The sequence below is a fragment of the Scomber japonicus genome, chromosome 18 (genome assembly GCF_027409825.1).
Source record: "Scomber japonicus isolate fScoJap1 chromosome 18, fScoJap1.pri, whole genome shotgun sequence".
In the NCBI taxonomy this organism is placed as follows: domain Eukaryota; kingdom Metazoa; phylum Chordata; class Actinopteri; order Scombriformes; family Scombridae; genus Scomber; species Scomber japonicus.
In genome coordinates, this window is record NC_070595.1 from 2,083,745 (window position 1) to 2,106,596 (window position 22,852).

Genomic DNA, 22,852 nt, shown 5'->3' on the forward strand with positions numbered 1-22,852 from the left:
GACATAATCGATAAGATGCCACTGTTTCGAAAGAGGGTGTCTCCATTAAGCCTTGAATTTGTTCTTCTGGTGAAAGATGAAGCAGAACTCCTCCTTGGGGATTTTTGACAGTGTCTCATCCAGACAGGCATAGAAGGTCTCTTTCATTTCCTCATCGGAAACAAGGGTAGGTGCATAGGCACTCACGACTGTTGCCATCTGGTTGTTGGCAAGCACCAGACGGAGAGTCATCAGACGCTCGCTGATTCCCAGGGAGTTCAGAGAGGTGACTGATCAGTTGGTTCCTAATGGCAAACCCAACCCCATGGATCCTGAGCTCATCTGCTGCTTTCCCTTTCCAGAAGAAAGTGTAGCCACCCTTCTCCTCCTTCAAATGACCTTCCTCTGCCCGTCGAGTTTCTGAGAGAGCAGCTATGTCAATCCGGCATCTCCTCAGTTCTCTAGCAATGATGGCGGTTCTCCTCTCCGGCCTGTCACTGGTTGCACTGTCCATCAGTGTGCGCACATTCCAGGCTCCAAAATTCATAGTTCTGTGTTTCTGACCGCAAATTGGTGATCCCTCTGAATGCGGTAATCCAGACGGGAGGTTTGAGGCAGGCTAATTTTAGGGCACCTTTTCTAGTCCCTTCCCTGTCAAGGGTGAGCAGAGTGGATCCTAAAAAGGGCTGCTCAGTCGTGGATGTAGCTACCGAAGGGCTCTTTCTGCCTCGGTCCAAGAGTCCAGCGTTCATCTGGCATCCACCGCCTGATGTGCCAGCTTGTGACTAAGGGCTTCCAGACTTCACAATCCTGCCCCCGTCGCCACTTACTGGTTGCCACAGGACTTAACCCGGGATGTTAGGTGGATTCCCTTGAAGAAGACGCCTGTGCGTGAATTTGTTTAGTGTGGGGAGACTGGTGCACATACAGCCACCACACAGACCTTGACAGATCGGGGTCAGGATCCAGTGGCATGGACTCCAAGACGACTGGTGACCCGTTTCTGCTGCAGCCTTCGTCCGCCTTCCCAGCCGTTGTGATGTTTCCCTTGGGTAAGTCATCATCCTCCGTCTGGTCCGCCATTGAGGTCTTGCTATTTGCCCATAGCTGGAGCTGTTTTCCCACAGCCGAGGCAGTGGTTGACGGGCAGCAGGGCGTATCCACACGCCGGTGGGCCTGCATGCCACGTCTCTGGGGCCCATTGCTGCTCCGAGATCCCGTACAGCTTAGCCTGGAAACCGTGGGGAACTAGTTACCGTGTGTGGCCACGAGGAGGCGAGTAGGAGTCTTGGCAGTGGAGAGGCTATGTACCGGCTGAGGAGACTTAAGCGCTCGGCTCCTCTTTTCACCCCCGGAAACAGAGGGCTAGCCGCCGGCCGTAGCTGAAAGCAGAAAAGTAGCAAGCAGAGGCAGCATGCAGCATGCACTAACTACAGGCACTACTACTCCAACACTACTGCACTGACGCGTCACACGCCCTGTGTATAGTATAGTCACACACACACAACTGAAACACATATGAAACACTCACATAGCCTTTCCCTGAAAGAGCATTAGTGAACTCTTGCAAAGGGTGTAATGCCAGATTTACAGATTCAATTACCTCCAGGTCTTGCCAGGAGGGATCCAGATGCCGTGTTTTTCGGTCTGCTGAGAGGACATCAGATAAGGCTGCTGCTCCAAGATCTTCTCCATCATTTTCTGTTTTGAGCTCCACCTGGTTGGGCATTCAGTGACAAGGGCATCCTCTGGAAGATTGTGCTTCTGTTGTGCTCTCCTGAGAGCTGTCTTCTGCTTCCAGCTGTGGGACAAATGTCCCACCATTTTTTTGCACAGCCCAGTAGCACGGGCAATGCGCCTGTCATCTTTAAGAGCATTTTCTGAAAGACATGAAAACACAAAAACAAGTTAACATTTTAGCATTATTGCAATTTTGTAACATTTGCAAAATAAAACAAAATATATACTAATTGCAGATGCATAATTTACTACACAATAATGCAGAGACTACATGCAAGTTCACTACAATGACTATTAAGTCATAATTTATGGATTATCACAAGATTAGATTTATTGTCATTGCATATAAAAACACAACGAAATTTCGTTTGTAGCACCACATTGATTGATCAAAAAGCAGCATAAAAAGGGCTTACATGCAGTTTAAAAAGAAACTAAATAATTCACAGTATGTTGCAAATAATAAATAAATAATGCACAGGTATGTTGCACAGTATACGTGTGCTTTATGGGGCAGATTAATATGTCATTTTATTTTATTTTGAATGCTGAGCTCAAAATCAATAATTGTGTTAATTTATTAGACCATACAGTGTGCATGTGACAGTAAGCCAGTTTTAGGGCTGGCCATGCGGTGGGGGAAATGAACTTTATAACTTTTATGAAAGGATTGGATTTTTTTCTCTCTCTTTTTTTTTATAAGATCTATTCATTGCTCTTGAACAAGTACTGGTGAATTACTGATAATAATTTCAAGTACAGCAAATAGACTTACCGATAGCGAGATGCAGGGCTGCTCCGGTGGCCATAACACTGCAGTCTGACCCAGTGGTTAAGCTCGATGGCCTTAACAACATTTGCTCCATTGTCAGTGGTCACACAGGTTAGTTGCTCCTCTCCGAGATGCCAGCTGGTCAAAGCTTCATGTAACCCATAAGCAATGTTCTCGCCGGTGTGTTCTCCTGGAAAATACTGTGTCTGGAGACACCGTGCTTTCAGCTGAAACTCCCGGTCCAAAAACAGTGAGACTGATGTAGGGCTCTGTGGTTCGGCTGGACCAGAGGTCTGTGGGGCAGGCAAAGTACTCGACCCAGCTCCGACTCCACCGTCATCCTGCACTTTTCATACAGATTTGGAATAGCAACATCAGAAAAATAAGTCTGTGATGGCACCCCATATCGTCGATCGAGTTTGTGAACTAGACTCAGAAATCCAGATCTGGTCACGGTGTTGGTGGGCATCATATCCTTCGCCAAACAGTGGGTTATGGCCTCCGTTATTTCAATGTGTCGTTTAGAGGACTTTTCATATGGAGTCCCGCTCACAAAACTCTGAGCAATGGACTGTTGCTGCAGTGATGGTCGCGTTGCTTTACTACTGCTCGGCACTCTCGATTGACTGGCCTTGAACTGCTCGTGCAGCTCTTTATGGTGATGCAGCAGGTGGTGATGCAGGTTGGTGGTGTTACCTCTGGATGTTGCAACAACCGCCCTGCAGGTCCTGCACAATACTTGACTCTGTAGGTTGTCTTCTTTTTTGAATCCGAAGTGCTGCCAAATAGCAGAGGTGCTATTTGTTTTTGGCACAAGCGTTTCCTCCGCATCCTCCGCATGCTCTCCTCCTGCCTCCGCCATCCTCGTCACTCCAGGTGTGCGCATGCATGGCCCGAGTGTCCAGGGCTGCATCTGATTGGCCAAATGTCGGAATGCCACGCCGAGTGTGCGTGGCGAATTTATCGCATTACAGACCAGTTTTTGCGATGGGTTCATCACGAACATTCACATCGCAATGACGATGAAAATTCGATTAATCGTGCAGGCCTAGACAGTGGCTTGCTGTAGTGACCGGTTGAAGATGTGTGTGAATACTGCAGTGAGCTGGTTGGCAAACGCCTTCCGTATTCATCCTGAAACGCCATCAGATCCAGTTGCTTTACTGCAGTTGATGTTGCAGTGCTCTCTTTACCTGATAGGTCTGGAGAGTGTGAAGTGACTGTTGCTGTGCTTGTAGTCAGGGATGTACTTTACACCTTGCCACATGGCGGGGGGTTGTTTTCATTGAAGGTGGCCTCAATGTGTACTCCTGCTTTGCCAAAGTGACGCCTTTGTGTAAGTTTGCCCTTGCCCTCCTGTACTTCTCCCTGTCTCTGGCTTTGAGCAGTTCACGTACTTTGCTGTTGAACCAGGGCTTCTGGTTGGGGAACACTCTGACCTGTTTCTTTGAGGTTACAATTAGAAGTCGACCGATGTGGATTTTTTATGGCCAATACCGATTTTTTTTTTTACATCAGCCTTAGCCGATGGCCGATATGTACTGCCAATTTTTTTGAGCCGAGTTTTGGAGCCAATATTTCTTTTTCTCCCTCCAGATGAGGAGCAGCGCTTACACACACACCGCTGTGATGGTTGCTCCGTCCCACTCTCAGTCAGAGTGAGAAAGAGACAAACACACACACAACACTGCTGTGATGGCTGCTCCGTCCTGCTCTCAGTCAGAGTGAAAACTTACTGTTCTCTCACGGGACTCCGGGAGCTGTATTGTTGTTGGCAGGCTTCCAAAACTTCCAGCTGCATGCTGCCAGCAACGGAGGGGCAATGCACGTGCTCTCCAGAGCCCCCAACAACACAGGGCTGCCTGTGGATGCGCCTGTCTGTAACTCAGGCCGAAAAAATATATATATACATCGGCAAACGCACCCGATATATCGACCGGCCAATGTATTGGTCGACCCTTAGATATACTGCAGAAGTAGAAGTTGAAGACAGGACTGTGATGGTGTGGTGCTCAATGTCTGGGTGTTCAAAGAGCTCATCCTAGCTCTGATCCCAGTGTTGGAAGAAGTGAGGAAACAAAAACCAACCCAGTCTCACAGCAAAACGTATCAGAGCTATGTTGGTCCACAGTGCAAAACGCAACCATCTCACAATTTTGGCTCATAAATTGTGAGATGGCTGTAAAAAATGTATAATTTTCACTAGAAGTGTCATCAAAACACATTTTAATGCAGAAACTATCTTAAAATATTACATTTTAGACTGAGAATTAAATGAATGGCAGCCATTTTATTTGTTTTCGCAGACATAAACTTCCTATAGAAATAGAATAGGCTGGAAAAACGTAGCCATCTAACAATTTATGAGCCCAAATTGTGAGATGGCTACATTATGCACTGTGAACCAATGTAGCTGTGATACGTTTTGCTGTGGGACTGGGTTGCGAAGACACATTTTTACACCAGGTATAAATGCAGACGTCATTATCCATATAATGTATCCAAATACACATCTACCAAATTGGTTCAAACTGCTGTCCCCCAACAATAAATCAAATGTAAAAAGCATTTAAGTTTATAAATCTTAGATGCTAACAAAGATCATGCTAATATATATATATAATTTCTTTTATATAGGTCTATGGCTAATATCTGTTGAAACCCAAAATCATTTTTAGATAGCAGTAAGTTTAATATATATAAAATCATCATTTCTAAAACATATTTTACATTTAATTTGTAATTCAGGAAATTTTATGTAAAAAATGTTGTTCCCAATTTGACGTCACTATGAAAACAGTTCTGTCAGGAGGTTACTAAACAGAACAAAAAGACTGGACCCACAATGCAGATCTGGAACCGATAATGGTTTATTCAGGCAACAAAAACAGAAACAAAAATGCAGCAGGAGATGACAGAGCTGGGCGAGGCGAGGCTGAGGGCAGGCAAATGGCACTGTGGGTGAAACAACGAACTGGCGATGAGTGGAGGAAGAGACCGGCTTATAAATCTGTAGAGCAGGAAACGAGGTGATGAATCTCAGGTGTGCAGAGGAGGGTGGCTGCAGAAGTTCCCAGAAGGCCCCGCCCAGCCCTGGAGGAAAGAAAACTTGGACAGACAAAGGAGCAGCGGCGAACTGGATCCTGACAGTACCTCCCCCTCAACGGGAGCCTCCAGGCGACCCACCAGGCTTATCAGGGTGTTCCTGGTAGAAATCAGAGATCAGCGCAGCGTCCAGAATGTAGGAACGGGGTACCCAGGAGCGCTCCTCAGGACCATACCCCTCCCAATCCACCAGGAACTGCAACCCACGGCCCCTGCGCCTCACATCGAGTAACTTCCTCACAGTATAGGCCGGATGATCGTCGATGAGTCGGGGGGGTGGAGGGGAGTCGGAAGGAGGGTTGAGGTCGCTGGAAGAAACAGGTTTCAACTGGGAGACATGAAATGTAGGATGGACCTTCAAGGACTCAGGTAACTGAAGTTTGACGGCAGATGGATTAATGATATAATATACCTGGGGGACAACTTACGGGATTCAGCTGCTAGAGGAATGTTCTTGGTGGAGAGCCAGACAGACTGACCTGGCTGATAGGGAGGAGCTTGATTCCTGTGCCGGTCAGCAAGCCGTCTATGATTCTCCTGGGTGCGTTCGAGGGTGGTCTTAGTTTCTGTCCAGATCTTTTTGCAGCGATCCATGTCTATGGGAATTCCATGAAGTCTGAAAACATGCAAGACTAGAAGTTCAGCTGTGGTGAACGCAGAGGGCAGTTTAGGGAGAGCAATAAAATGAGCAGTCTTAGAAAATCTATCGACTATAGTGAGTATCACCATCATACTACTAGAGGGAGGTAACCCAGTAACTGGAACTGGGAACTGGAAGCGGGCGCAGCGGTCCAGCGGGAGCCTGATTAGCGGCCTTGGTACGAGCACAGGTGGTGCAGGCTGCCACAAACTCCTTGGCATCCGCGTCCATGTTAGGCCACCAAAAATGCCTTTTCAGGATGGCAATAGTGCGCCTAGTGCCAGGATGACAGGCAAACCGGGAGACGTGGCCCCACTGCAGCACCTGGGAGCGAATAGAGCTGGGAACAAACAGGCGGTTGACTGGGCCGGTGCCTGGGTCAGGTTGGATCACTTGAGCATCCCGCACAGTCTTTTCAATGCCCCAAGTGAGCATGGCCACTACCCGCTCTGGAGGGAGGATGGTCTCTGTCTCGGCCTCAGGGCTACTGGAGGCAAACTGGCGAGAGAGCATCTGGCTTCACATTTCTAGACCCAGGACGATAGGTGAGCGAGAAGTTGAATCGACTGAAGAAGAGACCCCACCGGGTTTGGCGAGAGTTCAACCTCTTAGCCGTCTGGATTAGGGCTGAACGATATATCGTTATCGTATCTATATCGAGATATGAACATTCAAGACATTAATAACGGAAAAGCAACGATATAAACAATATATTTCCGCCGCGCTCGCCCTGCTTGTACAGCTCGAGCAGTCTCCATAAACATTACTTTTAAGATTGCCCTTGAACGCACCACTACGGCCAGCCAACCACAAAGCTTATTTCATGCTTGCTGTTGATCGACAGCTGAAGCCAACCAATGACAAACATAGGAGGGTTGGAGTGAGGGAGACGTAGACTGAGACGCACACAGCCACACACACAGGACATTCACAGCGGGGAAATCGAAACGGAAGAAAAGAGACATGAGTGCGGAAGGTAATGCGGCCGGTGGCAGTGCAGAATCTAATTTTGTGCCAAAACATAAATCATCCTCCATTATTTGGAGGTATTTTGGATTTAGAAAGGATGATGTTGACCAGAGCGAGGTGTTGTGCAAGTCGTGCTTGGCGAAAATTGCGACGAAGCAAGGGAACACAACCAACTTGATTGTTATTTATTATTGAGTGACTTTATGTTAATGTTGATGGCTGGCAGTGAGTTCTAATCAATAAAACTGCACTCCTTTGTTTTCTGATGTTTTTATTTTTCTGAAAAATGCTTGGTTTTCACCGAACCCGTAGTCATATCGTATCGATATCGAGATCTCTGGCATGAATATCGAGATATGAAATTTTGTCCATATCGTTCAGCCCTATTCTGGATGTAAGCGAGGTTCTTGTGATCTGTCCAGACGATGAACGGCTTCTCTGCCCCCTCCAGCCAGTGCCTCCACTCCTCCAGAGCTAGCTTGATGGCTAGTAGCTCCCGGTTGCCGACATCATAGTTCTGCTCTGCAGGAGACAGACGACGAGACAGAAAAGCACATGGATGCAGACGATTATCGGGACCCGCATACTGAGACAGCACAGCCCCGACACCAGAATCAGAAGCATCGACTTCCACGATGAACTGCTTACTGGTGTCAGGATGTACCAGAATAGGTGCAGAGGTGAACAACTTTTTAAGCTTCAGAAAAGCCATGTTAGCCTCCTCTGTCCACCTAAACGTCACCTTGACAGACGTTAGTTTAGTCAGAGGTGAGGCAACCTTACTGTAGTCCCGAATGAAGCGCCGGTAAAAATTGGCAAATCCCAAAAACCGCTGCAGTTCCTTCCTGGAGGTTGGGACCAGCCACCTCTCCACTGCCTGGACCTTGGCTGGATCTGCCATGAGACGACCACTCTGAACAATGTAGCCGAGGAATGAGACAGAGTTAGTGTGGAACTCACATTTCTCAGCTTTAACGAACAGCTTGTTTTCCAACAGACGGGAGAGGACTTGTCTGACATGGGTGACATGTTCATCAATAGAACGAGAAAAAATCAGGATATCGTCAAGGTAGACAAAAACAAATCTGTTGAGGAAATCTCTCAGGATGTCATTAATCAGATTTTGAAAGACTGCAGGAGCATTGGTGAGACCAAACGGCATTACCAAATACTCAAAATGGCCTAGTGGAGTGTTGAAAGCTGTCTTCCACTCGTCCCCCTCCCTGATGCGAATGAGATGGTAAGCATTCCTGAGATCTAGTTTAGTGAAGATTGTTGCACCATGAAGGAGTTCAAAAGCAGAGTTGAGGGGAGTGAGTATTTGTTCTTAATGCTAATGTTGTTCAAACCCTGAAAATCAATGCAGGGACGGAGAGTATTGTCTTTCTTGTCGACAAAGAAAAAACCAGCTCCTACAGGTGAGGAAGAGGGCCGAATTATGCCCGCAGCTAGGGACTCAGAGATATATTTCTCCATGGCTACACGTTCTGGCTTGGAAAGGTTGTACAAATGGCTGGATGGGAGGGATGCCCCAGGCAGCAGGTCAATCATAAGGTCTGTGTGGAGGAAGCGATAAGGCCTTAGTTTTACTGAAGACTTCCCTGAGGTTGTGGTACTCGCTGGGTACAGCAGTCAAATCAGGAAACTCAGATTTGTTGGTTTCAGACTGGGGATTAACACAAGGTGGTCGAGCTGAATGAAGGCAGAAAGAATGACGGTGGAGACTCCAACCCCTAATGGAGCCTGTGGGCCAATCAATGTGTGGGTTATGGAGCATTAGCCAAGGGTGTCCTAATACCAGAGGTGTGCGTGGAGCTGAGATTACCTTTAGAGTGATCTGTTCATGATGGTTGCGAGAGACGATGAGGGTTACCAGGGAAGTTTGATGTGTGATCTGTGTAAACATGTTACCGTCCAATGCCAAGGCAGGAATAGGTCTGTCCAACTTCTCCAACTGGCACCCCAGTAGAGTAGCAACCTCTGAGTCAATGAGGTTATCCTCGGCGCCAGAATCAATTAGGGCCTGTAGAGATAGCACAGTCTGTCCACACATAACAGAGGCAGGTACCAGCAAACGAGACAATTCAGGGGATTTGACTATAGGTGCAGAGGGGCTCGTCAGGACCCCCAATCTTACTGACGAGCCTCCCCTTTTGGCCGAGTAAGGCAGGTGGCCACTAAGTGTCCCAATTTGCCACAGTACAGGCACTCTCCGGACCTCAGACGACGCTGGCGCTCCTCTAGAGACAGTTTGGCTCTACCGAGTAGCATGGGCTCATCAACGGGTGAGACCAAGGCCGGTGGAGCAGGAGTGTCCAGACGGATGGCTAAGGACACAAGAGAAGAAACACTGGAAGGTTCATCTCTGGCAGCCAGCTCATCCTTAAGCTGCTCAGAGAGACCGTTCAAGAATACTGCCTGTAAAGCAGCACCATCCCAATTTGCGTCAGCTGCCAGAGTCCAAAATTCAACAGCGTAGTCAGCCACGGTTCTGGTGCCTTGCTTCAGCCTTAAAAGACGAGCTGCCGCGTCTCCCCCATAATTAGGATGATCAAAAACAGTCTTTAGCTTTTCTTTGAAGACAGCGAATGGCAAAACACAAAAGTCCTCATGGGAACTAGCCGCTTCTGCCCAAGCCAAAGCTCTCCCCCTCAGTAACCCCAGCACGTAACGTGTCTTGGCTGCGTCAGAGGAAAAAGATGCCGGACGTTGAGCAAAGACCAGTCCACATTGCAACAAAAAACCTCGGCATAGATCCAAATTGCCATCAAATGGCTCAGGGTCACTCACGTGAGAGTCCTTGGGGGAAAGGGTGGTTGGAGATGACTCCGGAGCCGAGCTGCCCTGTGAGGAGTGGATGGTGGAAGCCAGGGAAGTAACCTGTCTGGAAACCTCCATAACACTGGTGGTCAGAGCCTGGTTACTCTCAAACAGAGCACGGATTATTTGATCATGCTGTCCGATGATGGTGCCCTGATTAAATAGTGTCTGATGAGTTGGATCTGCGGGGTCCATTGTAAATGGCCAGTTCGTTCTGTCAGGAGTTTACTAAACAGAACAAAAAGACTGGACCCACAATGCAGATCTGAAACCGATAATGGTTTATTCAGGCAACAAAAACAGAAACAAAAATGCAGCAGGAGATGACAGAGCTGGGTGAGGGCGGCTGAGGGCAGGCAAATGGCACTGTGGGTGAAACAACGAACTGGTGATGAGTGGAGGAAGAGACCGTCTTATAAATCTGTAGAGCAGGAAACGAGGTGATGAATCTCAGGTGTGCAGAGGAGGGTGGCTGCAGAAGTTCCCAGAAGGCCCCGCCCAGCCCTGGAGGAAAGAAAACATGGACAGACAAAGGAGCAGCGGCGAACTGGATCCTGACAAGTTGTAATGGGAATTCTTATTATTCATCTTCTCTGATACAAATGAGCAACTATGTCATATGATTAGGTGTATGTGTGTCATAATCTGCTGACCATGACACCATTTATGTTACATGAAATGCTGATTGAGTGAATATCATTGAACATTGAGTGAACATCATGTATGTTATAATCTACTAACTAACCATTGTCCTGATTGTACACACATTATGATGTGATTATTGTGCTTACATTGTTCTGATGGTAGAACAAGGTCATCCTTTCACAAGATATGTATTGTATATAATCTGACTATTTCCTCTGCTCTGAGCTCATTCGTGCCATCTCACGCTTGAGACAGCAAGGAGTCCGTCTGCAGACGACTAAATCAGAAAGACAACGAACAACGTTGTGCTTCTTGATAAAAAAAATACTGCCAGAACACAGTGAACATTTTAGTCTGTGGACTGAGACTGATTTTAGCCACACCCCTATATTTATGATCACGAAGTATGTCAGCCCCTCCTCTTTCTCATGGCTGCATGTGGAGCAGAGAAAGACCTTTTACTTCAGCTTGAGAGTATGATGCTTTCTGAACAAGAACAACCACAGTCTGACCATAAAATATGTCTGTTTTTTCCATTTTTTCCATTTTGTCCATACGTTTACTCTTTGCAGATGCTGATATGGAATTTAGCTGGACAGAAGAGGAAGTAGTGGAAGTATATAACAACACTAGCTTCATCATTGCTTCTGATGGTAAGTTATTGGGCTGAAATAGAACCATGACAACGTGAAATGATGGATACAAAATTTAAATTGGCTTCATTGAGGGCCATATTAGTCTTTCTATGTTTCTCTATGACTGAAGCATAGGGAAATAATGCATCCAAGCAGGCTTAATGCTTGGTGCTGCCTTAAAAAGATTAACTTGCAACATGTTTCAATTAGGAAACACATTCTCAAAAAATGTAACAAGCCATGATTTGTTTTTATGATGATACAGATTTTTGTAGTTGATGTCACCAGTTGGTTGTTAGCTCTGTCATTGACCCTCAGGATGAATAAATTATTTTATCAATTCAAATACATTCTTTATAAATTGACTTGCAATGTTTAGAAAACCTACTAAATACATTTTTACTGTTTGAGGATGATTTTTATTGACCTTCATTTTACAAAACAAAGCATTAAATCCCATATATTTATTGAATGAGTGAACAAGCTTACCAATTCTTCCGAACAGATATTCACAAACATCCATAATCATGACGATTGGCATCTCTAATACAAAAACCAGTCAGATTAGTGAGAAGTCAGTGCATTATTAGCCATGCATCTTTTGACACAGAGAAAGAGATTGCATTTATCTTTGAAACTAAAAATCATATTGCAGCTCTTATTTAAACTTTTCAAATATGATCATTTGATGCACAGAATTTGACAAAAAAGTAGAATGAATACTTACATTTTTTGTGTGTGTCTGTCACCAGTCTGCTATGATGATGATCTTACAGATGGCCTTTTCCGAACCCTGTACAGACTCTGCAATAACTTTCTTCACAACTGCACAATCCTTATCTCAATAGAGAAAAGGTAAGCAGAAAACCAATGTGATGTGACAAAACTATGGTTAGTGTCTGTGTAGGCTTAGGGAAATATCCTGGTGTGCATTAAAAAAAAAAAAAAAAAATTAAAGTTAGGGTACCGTCGTCATTATGGTTACAATTATAACCATGTGGTTAAGTTTACAGGGACAATCATACTACTAATTGCTGAAATGCAGTTGGAAATGAATAGTGATCTCCCATGTTGAAGTCTAATATTTTGTTGACCCATCCATTTACCCATACCTCTTCCCTACACAAACTTTCACTATAATAATGACATTTTATTTCCTCTGTTGGGATCAGGTGGGTGCACATTTGGTTATCAGCAATCATGTATAATTATCAAAGATAAGTATAAATTATCAAAGAAAGAAATTATTAATATTAATTAATAAACAGGATACCACCCGGAAACCGGGACCAATAAACAAACACTAGAGCACTCTCATGCACTAAGTATTTTACTTACAGCTGCCAAAATCAAGGACGTTAGCGCCCACAAGTGGACCCTGAGGGATTGAGTCTGAGCTCTGACCCCTTCAATCAGCCACATACCACAATAAATGTGCACAATAATAACAAAGAAGCTTCTCTTTGAAGCCAGGTCAGCTGTGGCTCAGGAGGTAGAGTGGTTGTCCACCAATTGAGAGATTGGCTGTTTGATTTCCGGCTCCTCCAGTCCCAATCAATGGTGTTCTTGGGCAAGATACTTAACCCACCCATGTCCAATGGCAGATAACAAAGGGCAGAGTGGCTACTATTTAACCGCCAGATATGTAAAAGACGGACGTGTGTGTGTGTGTGTGAGTGTGAGTGAGATCATTCTGGGTGGGTAAAGTGAGGCACTTGCCTCTCCCTTATTACCACCAATGAGGTGCCTCTATAAGATTATAGGCAATAATAAGTGCCTGAACATAGTAAAATACATAGATGCTTCAGTAGTTTGCCTGACCAATGTTTATCTATGCTTGTTCCTGGGCTCCTCCGGCCTTCAGCACCTTCACTTTGATAGCTAGCATGATCACTTTGATAGCTAATGATCTTGTTGTTGCTAGCTGTCACATTGGTGCTTTTATGTTGAGTTTTTGGATTTTATTTCTTCTTTTTTATGGGCTTCAGTGTGTCTTTTACCACTCATGTTCATCTATCATCTAAGTGCATCTTAGCTGTTGTCTTAGCTGATTTTTCATCTTTCATGTATCCATAAGGTCTAATGCATGAAGCTTAATCAAGGTCCCATTTTTTTTCTTCATTTGAAAAAGAGATTTGAAACTAAAAGTCTAAGGTTTGATATTGAAATTTAAAAAACAAAATGTATTGAACAAAAACAAAATTATTTTAATTTGAATAAATTATTTATTTTCATCCAAATCCTTTTATTTTTACAGTTGCAAATTTCAGATCTCATTTTTTCATTTTCAAATCTTCTTTTTTGAGGGTCAGGTTTTCAGGTTTTAGCTCTATACAAGTGAAGCAATTAAATTCACCATGAGCTTTTGGATGACACTTTTCACTGTGTGATCCTTTCCTCACCACTTTGTTATCTAAAATCACGTGAAAGTCACTTACCATAATAATTTGGTCATTTATGGTTTGACAGCCCTAGGCCTCCACTGTAAATGGGTTAGTCTGCCTTGCCTTCAACTCTCCTGTTTTCTCTCTTCCCAGATGGTCTGGTCCCTCCCCCCTCATCAAGAGATTGAGGTCATGTTCACACCGCAGTTAAAAGTGACCTGAATCCGATATGTTCGCTCAAATGTGACCCATATCTGATTTGTTTCTGACAATTTGAACAGCACAAGTTGCATTGAATCTGACATTTCCAAATCCAATTTCAAATGTGGTACCGAATCGGATACATATCAGATTTTTTTGAATGCGACCACAATCTGAACAGTCAGGTCACATTTAATGCGGCTTTGACGTTATTCTGGAGTAACACACAGCAACACACAGCTAATGCTCCGCATAAAGACATCATTAAAGTATTAATTTTCTTTCTCCTCTTCCTACTTTTTAATATCACCCGCTCACAAATTTGCCGGCTGCCGCCACACACTGTTTTTAACTTTAGACCATAAATGAGACTACCAGTAACTTCACCAGCTGTTGCTGTTGCCATGTTCGCTTCCGTAAACACTGTTCTGTGCGTGACGTCATTAATGATCAACTGAGCATGCGGGTCACTTCAGGAAGCCACATTTAAAAGTGTATATGAACAACCAAACAAAAAATCGTATTTGAGCAATAAATTGGAATTGAGCTTTAAGGTGTGCAGTGTGAACGTAGCCTTGAACTGGGAAAGTTGAAGATGGCATCCTCTCTCTCTGGCCCTCCTGGAAGGCTGGTGCCTTTCAGGCACTTTGTTTTTGATTGTGTTGAAAGTAGCTTTGGTTCATGTTATGTTACTTTTGACTTTACAATTCTTGGTTGATTGCATTGGTTAACTTAAAAAAATTAATTCTTTAATTTGAGCTCTTACTGTGTGGTCCTCCCTGCTTTGTTATGCTCGCAAACGAGCTGGGCATAACAATGGTATTATATATCAGCATATTTTACAGCAAAACCTAAAAGAAGCCGTGGTTGTTCCATTACTTTCACCCTTTCTCCCCTTGGCTGTGGCCATGGCTGTGCCACTCCATTGTTACATCCCTATACATGGTACTGGATCCATGTATATCTACTTCCTCAGGTCATAGGCTGCTTCTGGTTGCCGTGAGAGCTTGGTTGTGAGTAGTTGCTCATCAAGCTTTGTTGTTGAGTTCCCCTCTTTGTCCTTGGGTATTCCAAAGATACAAATGCGATTTTTCTGCCCCTTTCTTCAGTTTCTGTCAATTTTTGTTTCTGGAATTTCTGTTGTTTGAAAAATCTGCTAGTGTGTCCTTAATTGCTATATTCCATGTCTGTATTGCACTGATTAGTTTTTTACTTCATTGATTTGAGTTTTGTGTGCAAAGTTGCTGGGTTATCTCCTGATATATTTTGTTGAGTTCATACCTCGTGTCTTTCTTTAAGGTTTATTTTTTTACCTTTTGTTTCAAATGACCCCCTCATTACACTTAATCTCGTAAGTTAATTTATGAAATGTGGGGAATTAGCTTTAGCTAGCCATTGGGAGATCAAGTACATGCAACCATGTTGCTATCTTTAACTTTTATAGTGTCAGCAAAACCATTTTTACGGATGGAAACATAATTCTAACAAAAATAATATCACCTTTGGCACTTAGAGACATACAAAAAGGGATCAATGAAAAACAAGTCTATGATGATCAAGTAATCAGGTTTCCTGCTGTGTTTGAATGTCTTACAAGGATGAATTTCACTCTGCGACACCTGAATGTTTCCTGCAAGGCCTACGACCATTTCAGCCATTGTCTGGCCCAACTCCAGGACCGGGTGGATGGAAAATGCAGTTTCAGAGTAGAACAACTCCCTTCTGACTTCCCACAGTTTCTTTCCTATGAACGCATAGAGCAACTGGTAAGGACAACATTCATCATTATATTCTATGTGGACAATATTATTGACTCAAAATTAACCTACAGCTGAATTCTCGCTGCCACTGCTGTGTGTGTGTGTGTGTGTGTGTGTGTGTGTGTGTGGGGGGGGTGTCATTCTTTATCTCATTTGATTTTTTTAACAGTGAGCACTGCATCAACCAGATAATCTTGCAGATTGTCACACTCAAAAGCCAATGGCAATGGCATTTACAGCATGCCTGATACTGCCCAGCACAGAATACTTAAACATAGGCTGCGTTCACACTGCAAGCCAAAATCCGACTTTTAGCCAATCTAGATTGGAACCAGATGGCTCTGAACAGTCATGAATCACATGAAATCCGATGTGTCTGAGTCTGAACAGCTCCAAACACTCCAATCGGATTTGACTGTCCGTGACGTCTCTCTACGTCTCTACGCTATGTCACTCTATGCGACACCAGACTGACGCATATTCCAGTTGTTGTTGCTAGCTGATATCAATGGAGGCAATGGAGAACGTTGAAAATATCAGTCTTTGGACAGAGGACGAAACCAAATTCTTAATCTTTGGGGAGATGGCTTCGTTCAAGCGAAGCTCGAGGGTTTGTTGTTGCTGTCGCAATTATATGACATCATATAATACACGCTAGATGACGCCTTCGCTCCGACGACGTTGCCACAGCAACCTGTCAGATTGGTCATTAATGTGGCCCAGTTTGAACAGAGGCAAATCCGATTTGGACATTTGCTAAAAACAGTGTGGACAGTCAGGCCTAAAAATCAGATTTGAATCAGTTTTGACTGCAGTCTGAACGCAGCCACAGCGATTCACTCAACTTAAGGTCATAGTTCTGATCGACATATCAGACATTGGAATTCCAGGTGATGGAATAACAACAGAATGATTTGTTTAATTGTTGTTGAATGTTTAGTCAGTGAAGACTAGTTATCAAAAATGTTGTTTACGTTTAGCCAACCAGTCAAAGTATGTAAATATGAAACAGAATGAAATGTATCGATATAAACCCATATACAATATATTCCTGCATTATAACCTTCATATTTTTTTAATATGAAATTATGCAAATTAAACAAGTCAGAACACACATAGCAATTTCATGTGTGCAGTTTTCCCTTAACCCTATGTGTATAATAATTGGTTAATAAGAAAAAAAGAAGCACTGAAAAATTATTTAGATGGTTGATTATTTGAAACTGAGACAATGCTCTATAATACAGTTTTGGACCTGGCTATGCTGTCTCGACTGTGTGGCTTGAACTGATGTTCCCCTTTATATAGTGCTCCTTTTTTAAAATTTTTTAACTAAAATATTGCTGCTATAAAGTTTGCAATTAAGTATACTTTATTTCTTATTTTTTAATTACATATTGTTGGGGTAACTGTGGCTCAGGAGGCAGAGTGGTTGTACACCAATTGGAAGATTGGCAGTTTGATTCCCAGCTTCTCCAGTCTACATGTCGATGTGTCCTTGGGCAAGATACTTGACCCCAATTTATGTTGGTTTGTTTAGTCAAGACTCTGTAAGAAAGAAATAGATTAAATTAACTAAATATGGACTTCCGGTTAGTCCACAGTAACTTGGCTCATCACTGACTTTCTGAGAGAACACTAAAAGGAACGGCTAAAAGTTAACTCAAACTCACTTTTATACTTGAAAAGTCCCGGGGATTATGATGACATGGAGAAACAACAAACAAGGACAACAATCTCTGAGTCAAACAGCAGACAACAACACAGCTATGACCGACGCTAGCCAGGACAACCATGAGGAGGCTAATGCTAGTGGACCGTCAAATACTGAGATACTGAATGCAATACGCTCTCTGAAGAAGGATTTCGGTCAACAATCAGCTGACATGCTGGGGGCTGTTAACAGTATCAAGGCAGAGTTGTCCCAGTCGAGGAGAATTGGCGAAACTGAGAAGAGAATATCGCATGCAGAGGAGGATGTCACCTTTCTCCAACAAAAAGTTAAACAACTGGAAGGTACAACAGAGATGTTGCGCAATAAAATCCAAGACCAAGAAGACAGGGCAAGACACTCCAACCTGAGACTAATCGGTCTCCCTGAAAAAACCGAGGGCCCTGACATGTGCAGTTTTCTAGAAAACTGGCTTCCCAAGCTACTGGGCGACACCCTGACCCCCACCCCTGCGATTGAGCGTGCACACCGGGTCGGCCAAGCTAACACAAGCTGGTCTTCAGCGCCCAGACTAATTGTTATCAAATTTCTGAACTATAAAGACTGTGAAAATACACTCAAAGCAGCCAGGAGACAGAGGGAGGTGCACTACAATAATCAGCGGGTCAGCTTTTTTCCAGACCTGTCAACTGAGACCAGACAGCGTCAACGTCTATTCGATGGCGTGAAGGCGAAGCTCCGTGCCATGAACATCCGCTACGGGCTGCTCTACCCCGCTCACCTGGTCATCACCCATGATGGCAGGCACCGTGTCTTCACGTCCGTCACCAATCAGAGGATTTCCTTCGCAACATTCCACCACAACAATCTACCAGCACTGGCACTCCGCAGGAATCCCCAACCTCCGAGAGCCGATGAGTCTATTTTCTGGACTAAATCGAGTAAATAAGGTAACGGTAAATCTGAAAACCACTACGATTATATGACGGAGGACTTGTGTTTTGGACAAACCGTCTTTTCATCCCTCTCTTTTCACAATTGAGTACCTTTATTTTGAAAATCCTCACTAGACATGTAATGAAACTAACATGTTTGAGAGGTGTATATTCCTCATGCTTTCTCCGTGTGAGTTTTAAGTTATAACCAACTGTGAGAACAATTTTTTTGTTTGTTTGTTTTGTTTCCTCCTTATTCTTTTTTTTCTTTCTTTCTTTTGTTTTTTGCCTTGTTGTTTTTGTTTCTCTCTCTCTCTCTCTCTCTCTCTCTCTCTATGTCTATCTATCTCTCTCCCTCTCTGATTTATTTTATTTATTTATCTATTTTTTTGGATTATTTTTATTATTATTATTATTGATTACCATTTCATTTATGTTCACCTTAAACTTACTTGGTTGAATTTAAAGTCCGTTTTCAATATGTCAGTGAGCCCTATGACGCTGTAGCCTATTAGTGCATGAATCACGTTGCTCCTCTTTGTGTGGATCAAATGTTGATCATAACCAGAGTAAATTACTCATTTTGTAGTTCACATGTATTTCATTTGGGGAAGTGCATGAAGGGTTTTTGGGAGGGAATAGGATCTCGGTGCTATGTCTTTGGTTTTGTGCAGTTTTTTGGTCAGGTCTTTCGAATGTGCAATTTTATTTACTACTACTGACTACTAGATCAGAATTAAAAATCTCTAGCTGGAACACAAGAGGGTAGAACAAATTGGTAAAAACTGAAACAGGTATTGAATAGGATTAAGCAAATGAAGGCCAACATTATTTTCCTACAAGAAACCCATTTGGTAGAAAATGATATAAATAGAGTCAAGAATAGGTGGCCAGTGCAAGTTCATTCTGCTTTCTTTTCTTCTCATGCCAGAGAAGTCATAATATTAATTCATAAATCAATCCCTTTTCAATTAAAAAACAAATATATAGACCCATCAGGGAGGTATATTATACTTAACGGTACGATGGTGTCCACTCAAGTCAGTTTAATATGTGTGTATGCTCCTAATGGTGACGACCCGTCTTTTTATCAAAATCTTTTTCTTTCTATATCATCCTACCCTGGTCAATACATAATTGGTGGCGATTTTAATTGTGTGTTAGACCCGACACAGGATCGTTGAACTGGTATTGATACCTCTCATCAACAAACATGAAAAATTATCAAAAAGTTCATGAGTGATCTAAATTTGACTGATATTTGGCGATATCTTAATCCTAACAAAAGAGACTATTCATGCTTTTCAAGCACATATAAGACGTACTCGAGAATAGATTATTTTTTAATTTCACATGGGCTACTGTCAAAAATTGAGAAATGTTGGTATGACAGTATATTGCTGTCAGACCACGCACCAATCTCCTTGATAATGCAACTACCTAATGTAATGGCCTCACCGCCTAGATTTCGTTTTCAGTCTGGATGGCTTCAAAACCCAGACTTTGTAAAGTATATTGATGGGAAAATAGACGAATACTTCTCTCTAAATACTAACCAAACCAGTGCGTCTGTAAAATGGGAGGCATTCAAGGCCTATTTAAGGGGTGAGATCATAAGCTATACTACATATATATCCAAAAAATATTATTCACAGCTTCACACTCTTGAACAAAAAGTAAAAAAATTAGAGGAAGGATAGACTTCCGGGAAGATGGCCGAGTGAACAGACGTGTAGTCAACTGCTCTCCCAAGTCGGACATAAAAAACCCACCCTAAGGCTTAAACTCGACGACCAAAAGTTATATTATGGGTGGGAGAGGCAACCGAAGAACAGGAAACACTAATCAGAGACAAGAAAAAGTTGAGAAACTACCCGAAACTGAAAAGCTACCCGAGACCTCTGAAAGAGAAGACAGCGAACACGAGGACGACGCAGCAAAGAAAATGGAGGGTCAAGACCACAATGAGACACTGCGAGTCGGGCTGGCTACAATCAGCAAGGATATAAAAGACCTTAAACAAGAGATACGACACGAACTGATCACGCTAAAAGACGAGTTGAAAAAAGAAATGAAAGACGAAATCACGACCCTTCAACAAGAAATAGAGCGCAAGCTAACGGACAACGTAACCGAGCTACAGACACAGAAGGCGGCTATGGCCGAGGCACAGGAGCGCATAGCAGAGCTGGAGGAGTGGAAAGTAGACGCGGAACAAGTGATGATGGAAATGCTGGAGCGGACACGCCAGATGCAAGAAAAGGTAACCGACCTCGAGGGGAGATCAAGAAGGAACAATATCCGCATTTTCGGCGTTCCAGAGGAGACGGAGGAGAACTCCACTAGCAAGTACGTAGACCAGCTGCTAAAAACAGAGCTACAGCTACCTGAAGGAACGGAGCTCCACATCCAGAGGGCGCACCGCGCTCTCGCACAGAAACCAAGCCCGAATGCACCACCCAGGTCCATCATAATCAACTTTCTCAAGTTTGAGACGAAAGAAATGATTTTGAAGACGGCATGGAAGAGAAAAATACAAGTAGGAGACAAGCAGATCTTTTTTGATCATGATTACCCTGCAGATGTCGTCCAGAAACGGAGGTCATATGTGGGCATTAAAAAGGTGCTTAAAGAAAACAAAATACGTTTTCAGACGCCGCTGACCAAAATACGGATACACTGGAGCAACGGCGTGAAAACATACGATACCGCCGTGGAAGCCGCGCAGGCTATGAGAGAAAGGGGATTCATCACAGACCCACCGGGCGATGACAGCACACCGGCGGCGAGGGAGAAGACACGCGTAACACCGGAATGGCAGCGCGCCAGAGGAAAGGATACGACACGTGAAGCAGCGCACCGTGCCAGAGAGAAGCTACAGGACTACCTCAGGAAAACATGAACATGCACTGGAGAAAGGTAGCAGTAAAACATAGACTTCAACACTGATAATAATCATATCCGACCAGGAGATGTTTAGTTTTCTTTTCTATAGTTGGACACATCTAGACCTTATAGAGTTCAATTAGGAACTAATCAAGTCTAGGAAGGGGCCCCCATGAGAGATGAGGATTTCCCCTTCACCCTCCAACAGGGACTCGGGGCACAGTTCACCCCACTGTTTGAAGTCACCATTGTTTTGGTTCATGGTGTTATATTTATTGTTCATGAGTGTTTTGTTCAGAAATGTTTGGGAGTATACCTACAAATAATAGCAAAACAAAATGACGACTAATAATATTAAAATAATGTCGTTGAATGTAAATGGTCTAAATAACCCAATTAAAAGACAAAAGGTCATGACAAAACTTAAAAAAGAAAAAACACAAATGTTTTTTCTTCAGGAGACCCACTTGTCACAATCAGAACATGATAAACTTAAAAATTTGGCTACAGGAACTTATACTATAGTTCATTTAAAGGGGGATGTAGAAGAGGAGTAGTGATACTAATACCAAATTCAACTAAATTTGACCTTGAGAAGGAATGCAGGGATAAGGAAGGAAGATACATTATAGTAAAAGGAAGAGTGGAGAATGAACTAGTAACACTAGTAAACATATATGCACCTCCGGAAAGTGACAAATCCTTTTTTAGATGTCTATTTGATGATATCACAGCAGAAACAGGAGGTATTCTGGTCTGTGGGGGAGACCTAAATGTTATTAGAGACCACAGAGTCGATACAACTAGTCTCAAAAAGAATAGAATGCATCTGACAAGATTCATAAACATATCCTTGAAGGAGATGGGAATGATTGATGTTTGGAGGAACCTACACCCCCTGGAAAAAGACTTCACGCATTATTCCGCAGCACATAAAGTTCATTCAAGGATAGATTATTTTTTTATGAATGTAGAGGACAACCATATGGTCCGAGAATGCAAGATAGGGGGTGCAGATGTGTCAGACCATAACCCACTCTATTTAACAATAAACTTAAACAATAGAAGACGGCAGACAGTATGGAGACTTAATCTGGGGATTCTGAATAATGACCAAACAAGGAAGAAGGTAAAAACAGAAATTGAAAGATACATAGAGGAAAACAACAATGGCACTGTAGACCCAACGATTTTTTGGGATGCCATGAAGGCAGTCATCAGAGGGAAACTGATAGCTGAAACTGCACATGCAAAAAGAGCTAAAGTGGAGGCTTATAAAATGTACAAGGAAAGGTTAAGAGTACTGGAACAGGAATATCAAAATACTAATGACCCCAAGATAAGTCAACAAATTAAAGATACGAAAACAAAAATGAATGACATACTTCTGGACGAAATTGAAAAAAAGAATAAATATTTTAAACTGGGCTACCATGAAGTAGGCTCAAAGGCCACAAAAATACTGGCAAAGCGTATAAGAAAACAGCAAGCAATTAGTAATATATGCAAAATTAAAGATCCTCATACAGGTGAGACAGTATCTACCCCGGATGGTATTGAAGATATCTTCCAAAGATATTATCAAGACCTATATACACAACCTGCATCTGCAGATGAGAATGATATGATTGCATTCCTAGAGACGCTAGACTTCCCCTCAATTGGACTTATACAAAACGATAAATTAACAGCAGAGATTACACTGGAGG

The 22,852-nt window shown here is 43.3% G+C and overlaps 1 protein-coding gene across 3 annotated transcripts in view; it reads left to right on the forward strand.

The window, feature by feature from the left end:
• Positions 1-22,852, forward strand: part of mettl22 (methyltransferase 22, Kin17 lysine) — a 131,966-nt gene that overhangs the window by 84,336 nt on the left and 24,778 nt on the right. For 2 of the 3 annotated variants that reach the window (XM_053339292.1, XM_053339290.1), the window contains exons 9-11: positions 11,243-11,323; positions 12,058-12,160; positions 15,488-15,656. In XM_053339292.1, the coding sequence (XP_053195267.1) occupies positions 11,243-11,323; positions 12,058-12,160; positions 15,488-15,656 (353 nt within the window). Of the gene's footprint in view, positions 1-11,242; positions 11,324-12,057; positions 12,161-15,487; positions 15,657-17,339; positions 17,418-22,852 lie in introns of those variants that run through there. The other variant, XM_053339291.1, reaches the window with a different exon arrangement.